The 8,207-nt window shown below is 34.8% G+C and overlaps 1 protein-coding gene across 1 annotated transcript; it reads right to left on the reverse strand.

The window, feature by feature from the left end:
• Positions 1-1,125: 1,125 nt before the first annotated feature.
• Positions 1,126-6,909, reverse strand: LOC149420604 (alpha-amylase 1-like). Its single transcript, XM_089636823.1, has 10 exons — positions 6,832-6,909; positions 6,475-6,665; positions 5,816-5,961; positions 4,461-4,629; positions 4,100-4,215; positions 3,805-3,991; positions 2,898-3,218; positions 1,947-2,147; positions 1,626-1,787; positions 1,126-1,284 (listed from the first exon to the last, which is right to left on the reverse strand). Exons 2-10 carry the CDS (start codon positions 6,652-6,654, stop codon positions 1,279-1,281), a joined length of 1,488 nt encoding a protein of 495 aa, XP_089492949.1. The 5' UTR covers positions 6,655-6,665; positions 6,832-6,909; the 3' UTR covers positions 1,126-1,278.
• Positions 6,910-8,207: the final 1,298 nt, after the last annotated feature.

Below are 8,207 nucleotides of genomic sequence, written 5' to 3' on the forward strand. Positions count from 1 at the left end.
CATATCTGACGATTGTTCGCGAATGTATTTTAAGTACCTACAACCGTATTTATCGATCACGTACTGTTATTTGTAGTACGTTGAAAACCATATTATTGGGATATTGGGGAAAATATATTTTCAAGACTGAGATTACGATAAAACATTTGTGTCATATACTCTTTTGCTTTATACTGTCGCTCGTGCAAGTTAGATCAGTTATTTACTCTTCAGTTATTTAGACTCTCCAGATATTTAGACTTTTTGTTATTTCGACTCTTCAGTTATTCAGATTCATTAGTTACTTAGAAACTTCAGTTATCTTATCTCAGTTATCTTACTCTTCAGTTATTTACACTCTTCGGTTATTTAAACTCGGTTATTTACACTCTACAGTTATTTAGACTCTTTGATTCTTTGGAGCATTCCTAACATCTTCATTATTTATTGCTTATATTAACATTATATTATACTAACACTTTTTTGTTAAGTTTCGCTGTAAGTTTCCAAACCATTTAAAAGACCCGTTTAAATCTTGTTCATAAAGTTTCCATCAGAATTGAATTTTCCGTAGATCTTATTCGTAGCACGGTTATATGTGGTTTCGCCACTCTGGAATAAAATTTACACTGCGTTTAGTTTATTTACTTTTTGTTTTTATTGCTAGACTAACTGGTGCAAAAAGTATAATTTTAATGATACTTTCTTCAAATATTTTAGGGACTCAATGAACTTTGAACTCTCAACCTCGGACCAATATCCAATGATCTCTCCGTACCATGTACGCGCGTATCACTCAGAACAACTTTTCTCAAGATTAAAAATATATTGTTTCCTTTCAGAAAATATAGACAATGAATATCTCAGAAAAACATGCTTTTCAAAAGTTTGGAATATTTAGAATTTTTTTTGACAAAATAAATAGAGATTGTCCATTGCTATGACCTTTTTGTGTCAACACATCTCATGATCGAATGAAACTGAAATGGCTTTAGAAAATTTGACGTGAAATAATATATTGCATGTGATTTATTGCTCCGTAATGCGCATAATAATAATAAACCTATTATTATTATAAATATAAATTTTCAATTTTCAGTTGTAAACAAATTCAATTTGTTATATAAAATAATAAAAAAAAAACTGTATTTTATTGAAATATTTTATTCTTCAGTAAAACAAGCGATTTCTTTGATTTTATGTGAAACACTCATAATGTGATTCTTGACTAGTTATTTGACAACATTCAAAGGTACTTCGTTTTACTCCTAAATACTGCGGGTGCTCTTTCTGGTCCATTTACAACTAGAAAAAAGGAAAAAAAAACATTATTCACTGACACTTTCAACAATTCGAAGACAATATAAACATGGCTTGAAGCAATTTTCGACTTCAAAAGTCATCTGGGCAACATCTCAGTCAAAAATTGAGGTGATCGTGTATGTAAAAGATAGAATTATTTGGATGATTTGTAAAGCAGAAATTTTTTAAATTCTAACAGAAATGGTGAGGAAAATGATCCTCGTGGAATTCTTCAATCCACAAGAGATACATATTTATCTTGGCAATCCTATATTCTTGTTTTAAAGGAACCATGAAAAATATTTGTTTGCATAACTAAAAAAAAATTCAAAATCATAGCTTACCTTGGCTCCAGCATGGATGGCCAGAACCATATCATCTTCTCCCCTTCCAATGGAGATCTGGGCACGTCCATCTCCTCCAACGGTGACGGTCTTTCCTGTGCAGCTGCTTCCAGACTTGGATCCGGAGATGACGTCACAGTAAGAACCGGAGGGCAGGCAGGTCTGGAAGTATACATACAAATTATTATATTTCACTAAAGTCTAATGCGAACTGGTATTTGAAACAACGTCAAAAATTTCTCAAGTAGCTTCGAAGGAAGTTTCAATGATATGCTATTATTACAAAACACATTCATGAAATTCATGTTTAGTATTAATTACCTGGAGAGACTGATTAAGATCTGTGTTGTCATTGTTAAATGCGATAAATCCCTTGTTTCCCCTGCAGAAGGCGATCTGGTTGTTTCCATTGTCCCACCAGTTGGAGAGTGCGGTTCCCTTGACCTGGTTTCTGAACGCGACCATGTTAAAGATCTGTCTCCATCTGTGCTCGCAGACCCATCCATTGCCGCAAGTGCCATCCTGGAAATAATTTTAGGAAATGGTTTCAGAATAATATGAATTATTCATCATTTCATTATAATATCGGCGAACACAATAATATTTATTTCGAAACTATAATTTTTTTTATTAAATATCTCTCCAAATGATGCAGGAGTTTAAAGCCGAACCAGAGAAAATGGATTCGTTTACTGTCCAAGTACAGAAATTCGACAATCTGATCCAAAGAAGTAATTTAAAAATGCATTGATCAAAATAACACATCAATTTAAAAATAAATAAATAAAATATTATGTATCATAAATCTAGTTAAGTCAAATTAGGATCATGAGAGTATTTTGCAGTGGGATGAATGGAATAAACATTTCCAATTGTTTATAGCAGCATTTACGACAGATCTTATTTAAGTTACACTTCTGGAAGATGCTCTGAGGAACTAGCGTCATTGATCCCTTCGGCACCGGTGCGTAGTCGGGATACACGCCAAACGCGCGCCCAACATTTGTACACAGTTGACACTTGTCACATGAGAACGGGTCGCTTCTACGATTCGTTTTTAAGTTCAACAGCTCGGCTGTGGAACGAACTGCCGGCCTCTGTGTTTCCTCCCTCCTACAACATGGGACTCTTCAAGACCCATGTTCACTCCTTCCTCTCCACAAAAAGACCCTCCACACAGCATCCCCAAAGATGACATAGGCCCTGAGGGAAATTATTTTCTTTAGGGCCTCCTGTGTGGAGTAAATATAAAAAAAAAAAACTTCAACTTACAGCATTGATAGAGGGACTGATCAGATTACCGCTTCCATCTTGAGGTGGTCCCTGTTCTCCGTCGGTGAAAGCGAAACTGCTCATGATTCTGGGTTCTCCGTAGGGATGGCCAAGGTTGAAGGCGGTAGCTGCCTTGTATTGCTTAGCCTGCTTGTAAGTCAAGACGCTAGCTCCACCAGCTCCGTGTCCCCTTTGGTTGTCATGATTGTCTACAAAGTTGAGACCGTCTCCTTGGGCAACCATTCCCCACGCTGGTCCCCAGTTGACCAAATATTTCAGAGCGTTGTTTCCACGGAAGAGATTTCCGATCTCTGCTGAGAACTAGAAAAACAAGTAAGAAAGTTTTAAATAGAAGTAACCTAGGTACCTATTCATAATTTTATATTGAATCTTACAGATCATGAATGGTATTTGTTAGGGTGGCAACAGACCATCTGATTTGCAGGAAACATTTTAAAAGTGATCGGAAAATGGGCATGACTTAAATAAAGGCAGATCTTATCTAAATATTCCTTCAAGGTGAAGGGCCAAAATCAGATGGTATGTAGCTCTCTTCAAGCCCAACCTTTTTCTAATAAGAATGTTCGCTGCAGAAAAAAATTGAGGATATTGTTTTTACACGACTTCATCACTTCATCACATGTCGTTAAGATTAACACTTTATTATAGAGATTCACTAGGGCGAATTCAGCCGTAGTCTACATAGTCTACACCAGGGGCGCGGATCGCATATTTTAGCGTTATATATCGTATATCATATTTATGTCGTCAAAATTACGACTTTATTTTAGGGTATTATCTCGTCTTAAGCCCTCGATTAGGGACGGTTACAGCAAACCAGTTTTACCAACGCGAAGTAAAATAAAACCTATTCCATATAAAATATGTTATTTGATAAAATAGTAACCCTGAATTCAGTGACGGGGGCCAATGGAGTGTACTCTCCCTTCTTGATGGCTTCACCACCCAGGTCGATGACTTCCTGCACGATGTAGGGGCGAGAACCACTTGGGAAGTATGCGGTGTTCAGGTTGTTCAGCCTGTCGTAAATGATCTTCAAATCTCCGGGCCACATGTGCTTAGCGGCGTCAACTCTGGAATATTAAGATTATATGAGTATTTTGGTCTATTTTAATTTTAAAGTTTTTTTTTTAATGCAAAATTATTGAATTCTTTATACAAAATTGTTTTTTTGTAATTACCTGAATCCAGCGACTCCGATATTGATCATGTTGTTCAACATGTCGACGATCTTACCCCTGACATATTCAGATCCCTGGTTTAAGTCATGGAGACCAACAAGCTCGCAATTACGAACCTAAAAAAAAGATTCCGATAAGAAAAAGAAAATGTTAAAAAAATCCAAAACCAAAACAAATAAATAAGAAAGGGTAAACCTTTAGTCGAAAGCCTACATATTATATTGTGCATATCATGGAAATTGATAATAATATCAAGAAATAGTGCTGATTGATTATTTTATATGTGGATCCACGTGTTTAAGTGGCCAAAAAAATTTTTGTATTAGCAGGAGGCCCAAAAAGAGAAAGTATCGTTACGCACCTGGTTTACATCATTGTAGTTGGAGATGCCGCAGATGGGCTTGTTGAAGTCATCTACTCCGTATGGAACAGCGGGGTAGTTCCTGCTACCACTGGAGGTACTAGATCCACCGGTTCCTTGGCCGCCACCCCCTCCGGTCATGTGGTTGAAGACAACATCGGGGTAGATCCTATGGAAAATAGCGTATTTAATTGACTTAAAACATACGAGTATATAGTCACACACCTACTTCAAAAAGTGTTGTGATTTGCTTAATCTATGTATAATTTCGATGGCCCTCGTAGTCGAGGGGTAAGGCTTAAATACCGGCGTGCGCAAGTAAATTTTATTTGATTAATTTGTGTTACTTCACGTTTTATTCATTTAAAATAAAATAGGTATAATCTACTTGGGGCACGTTCCAGAGTGGAAGATACTCCCAGTATTGCGCTGGCGTTAGACAACCATAACGAATTGAAACGTTGCTTGAAATGGTTTTGGCCGTGTTTGGTGACCAGATCTGAATGGCCAGGTACTCCCCCTACCTTCATCTTTCCAATCTCTTTCCCCTCCTCACTACCTTCAGTCTCACAACATACCCTAATTAGGGATGCCATAGTCTCACTGGCTCCAGATGGTTGGGAGCAGTTGGAAATATTGTGCGATATTCACATTAAAAAATATTTTGTTATTAAATTTGTATAATGTTTTTTGTTTCTTATTAAATGATAGCGAGTTAAATCTTTAATCTTATAAGTAAGTGACTAAATACTTATCTTCAAAGATTATCAATCTGAAGTACTTAAAACTTTATCCATAGTGGTAAGATTAAGAAGCATTGTCTTATGTTGGTGCTTATTACGTTATTGCCAAAATGTATCGTGTGGTGAGTTTGATTAACGAATTAATTGATATTTTATATATTTCTATGACTAATATTTAATTTTAATAACAACGGTCCTATACCTATATAATGATCCTAATCACAACACATTGTTCGTATTACTTCGACGCACAAACCAGAGAGTTAAAAAAACGCTCTATTCTTTTGAACAGCTTATAATATTACCATCAATATTACCAACCAAAATTTACGTTCAACGATTTTTTTTCTTAATTTTCAAAAGATTCTTAATTATCTAGACCGTAGTTTATAAAATATGTTAATAATGTATTCATGTCTTCACGTTAAGCATGTGCTTAGTGTGGAAGTCAAAAAGCATACAGAAAAAACTATGTGCAATAACTTATATTATTAATAAAGGAAAAATAAGTATTAATAGTCATATTGTGTTACCGGGTGCGTTTTTGCCTCTTTTAAAAACATAAAATGAATTATTAAGACAACTCACATTCAGTACATTTTAATGACTCACCTCACTCCGACTTTGTTGCACCTGGCGACCATGTCCTTGAATGCGTTCTCATCTCCGGAGCGGGTGATGAGCTTGTAGGAGATGGGCTGGTACCTTTCCCACCATGGACGGTTTCCAATACGCAAGTTCTCAGTTGGGGGAGAAATCTGCCATGAAATAATATTTTACTCTACCGAACTAAGGACCAATAAAAAATGCTTAAAATAATTTTCTTTTTTATCATATCTATACTAGATAGTAGAGTGAAAATAAGTTACACCAATAAACGAAAAAGTTGTGTAAATGGTAGCAGAGGGCTTAATAGCAAGCCTTGCGGAACTCCCAACACTACCACAATTTCCTATTATGGCTAACTAAAAACCAATTTTAATTATAATTCAGTGAACGCTAAGTGAAATGCCATAGAAGTTAGCCTCGTTGACTTAAAACTGTTTCTCAGAAGTATCTAGGTCTGAAGTAAATTTATTGAGTCATTGAAGACAATATTGAAACCGAAAAATCATCTCGGAATTTCTAGATGCAACCGAATTCTGATTTTTATGTTTCATATTTTCATTTGAGGGTATTGTTTTCAATGCTTAAATATTATTATTTGTGGTTTTACTCATTATTGCATTCAAAAAATAAAAATAATAGCTAGATTAAATTGATTGATTTACCTGGACTCCTCCGAATCCATTGGGTGCCAGGAATCTCTCGCACTCAGCTGCAACGTCAGCCCACTTCCATTCGAAGAGATGGACCATGACAGACCTGCCATCCACGTAGTGGAGATTTTTGAGTTGAGCGTTGGCCTTGGCGGCGATTGCCACAAGGAGGAAAGCTAGAACGATCCTCATCACTATTTTTCCTAAAAAAAATATATGAAAATATTATATTTGCTGTCACATTTACTGAACAAATTTTTGCACTGGTAACAATTTTTTTTTAAATTTCGTTTTTCAATTTTTATATCTTGTTATTGAAGAGAATTAAATACTGATGCGAAAAATGAAAAAGACAAAAAAGTTATTTACTTATTTGCTCGTGTTAATGAATCTGAACTCAAAGTAAAACTGCTTCGAAGCAAGTGGATTGTCCTTTAAATAGCCCCCACGAATGAGATAAGGTTGACCGATGTTTTCACATGTCATTAATCATAATGCCGCTTTTGATAAAATTAATACACAGGTATTTGCTTTTGATCTATTGATAAACAAGCAGATTAAAATATTGTACACTTGCTGACGTGTACCCGGCGTAGCTCGACTTTTCTATATTTTCAATAAATATAATATCCCTGTTGAATATCTATAAACCTTTGGGAAGAACTTTTTTAAATGATCGAAAACCCTATCAAACTCCTTTGCATAGTTTAGAATTTAGAAGAACTAAACGCACAAACACACAGACTCGGATAGTGACTTTATTTTATACCATTTAGATATGATGTTGCCAAAAATACAAAATACACCAATATTTTATTTTATTCTTTGTAAACCTATTGTAATGTGTATGCATGCGCATTGCGTACATAATAAATAGGTACATGTTGAAAATGCTGAGAGTTACGATGAAACATTTATATTTGTTGCATGCGTCGTTTATCGTCAGAGATAGAGAAAAACACGACGGGCGTATCGAAAAATACTCTTTTTCCAAAATTTCAAAATAAAAAGTTGTCTCCATCGATCCACACATACCACAATAATTGGCACAGTCGGAAAACATTAAAGTGTCCCGCAAGACGTCAATAGTTTATTATTATTTTAATGTAATTTTTGTAATGAAGGATGTTGTGGTTTTATCCAAGTTGAACAATTTAGTGTACCTACAGCTGGAAAACAATTCAATGATTCAATTGGCTCTTTAACTCTCTCCTATTTAAAATTATTTTTGTAACCTCTTGTTTACCATACTCTTTTTCTATTTACTTGTACTTCTTCAAGCATCTCTATCTTGCAATCCATAGGCTGCGGTCGGTGTCAGTCTCTTCTCGCACAACTTCAGATTTTGTTCCGTTCCCAAACTGGACGTCTTCCGTTATGTTAACCATGTATCATCATTATTCATTCTTTTTACTAGGACAAATTAGAAATTTTCTTTTAATAATGTTTTAGTTCATATTTTATTGTATGTTACTGTTACATGCTAATAAAATATGTTTTATCTTATTAATTAGATATCAGTTTTACATTTTTTTTTTATATTTCATAAACATTTCATTATAATTTTTGATAGTTCATTAGTTATATTTTTTTTATAGTCTATGCAGAAATAAGTACACGAATTTCATCTTTTAACAATATTAAAAATTAACATAAGGCTGTTTGGCTGCATTAGACTGGTCATTTTACAGGTAACCGCGTATAAACAGGCAGAAACTGTATTATATAGAATAGCAAAAGGATTC

Source organism: Hesperophylax consimilis, chromosome 10 (genome assembly GCF_061612785.1).
Source record: "Hesperophylax consimilis isolate HC1 chromosome 10, BYU_Hcon_1.0, whole genome shotgun sequence".
Lineage (NCBI taxonomy): Eukaryota > Metazoa > Arthropoda > Insecta > Trichoptera > Limnephilidae > Hesperophylax > Hesperophylax consimilis.

What these genes read in the sequence shown, in the direction of transcription:
- LOC149420604 (XM_089636823.1), bottom strand. Translation starts at nt 6,654, where the DNA reads ATGAGGATCGTTCTAGCTTTCCTCCTTGTGGCAATCGCCGCCAAGGCC. An exon ending in ATCGGAGTCGCTGGATTCAG is followed by an intron (nt 3,992 to 4,099) that starts GTAATTACAAAA and finishes TTAATATTCCAG; the next exon opens with AGTTGACGCCGCTAAGCACA. An exon ending in ATCTTAATCAGTCTCTCCAG is followed by an intron (nt 1,788 to 1,946) that starts GTAATTAATACT and finishes GTATACTTCCAG; the next exon opens with ACCTGCCTGCCCTCCGGTTC.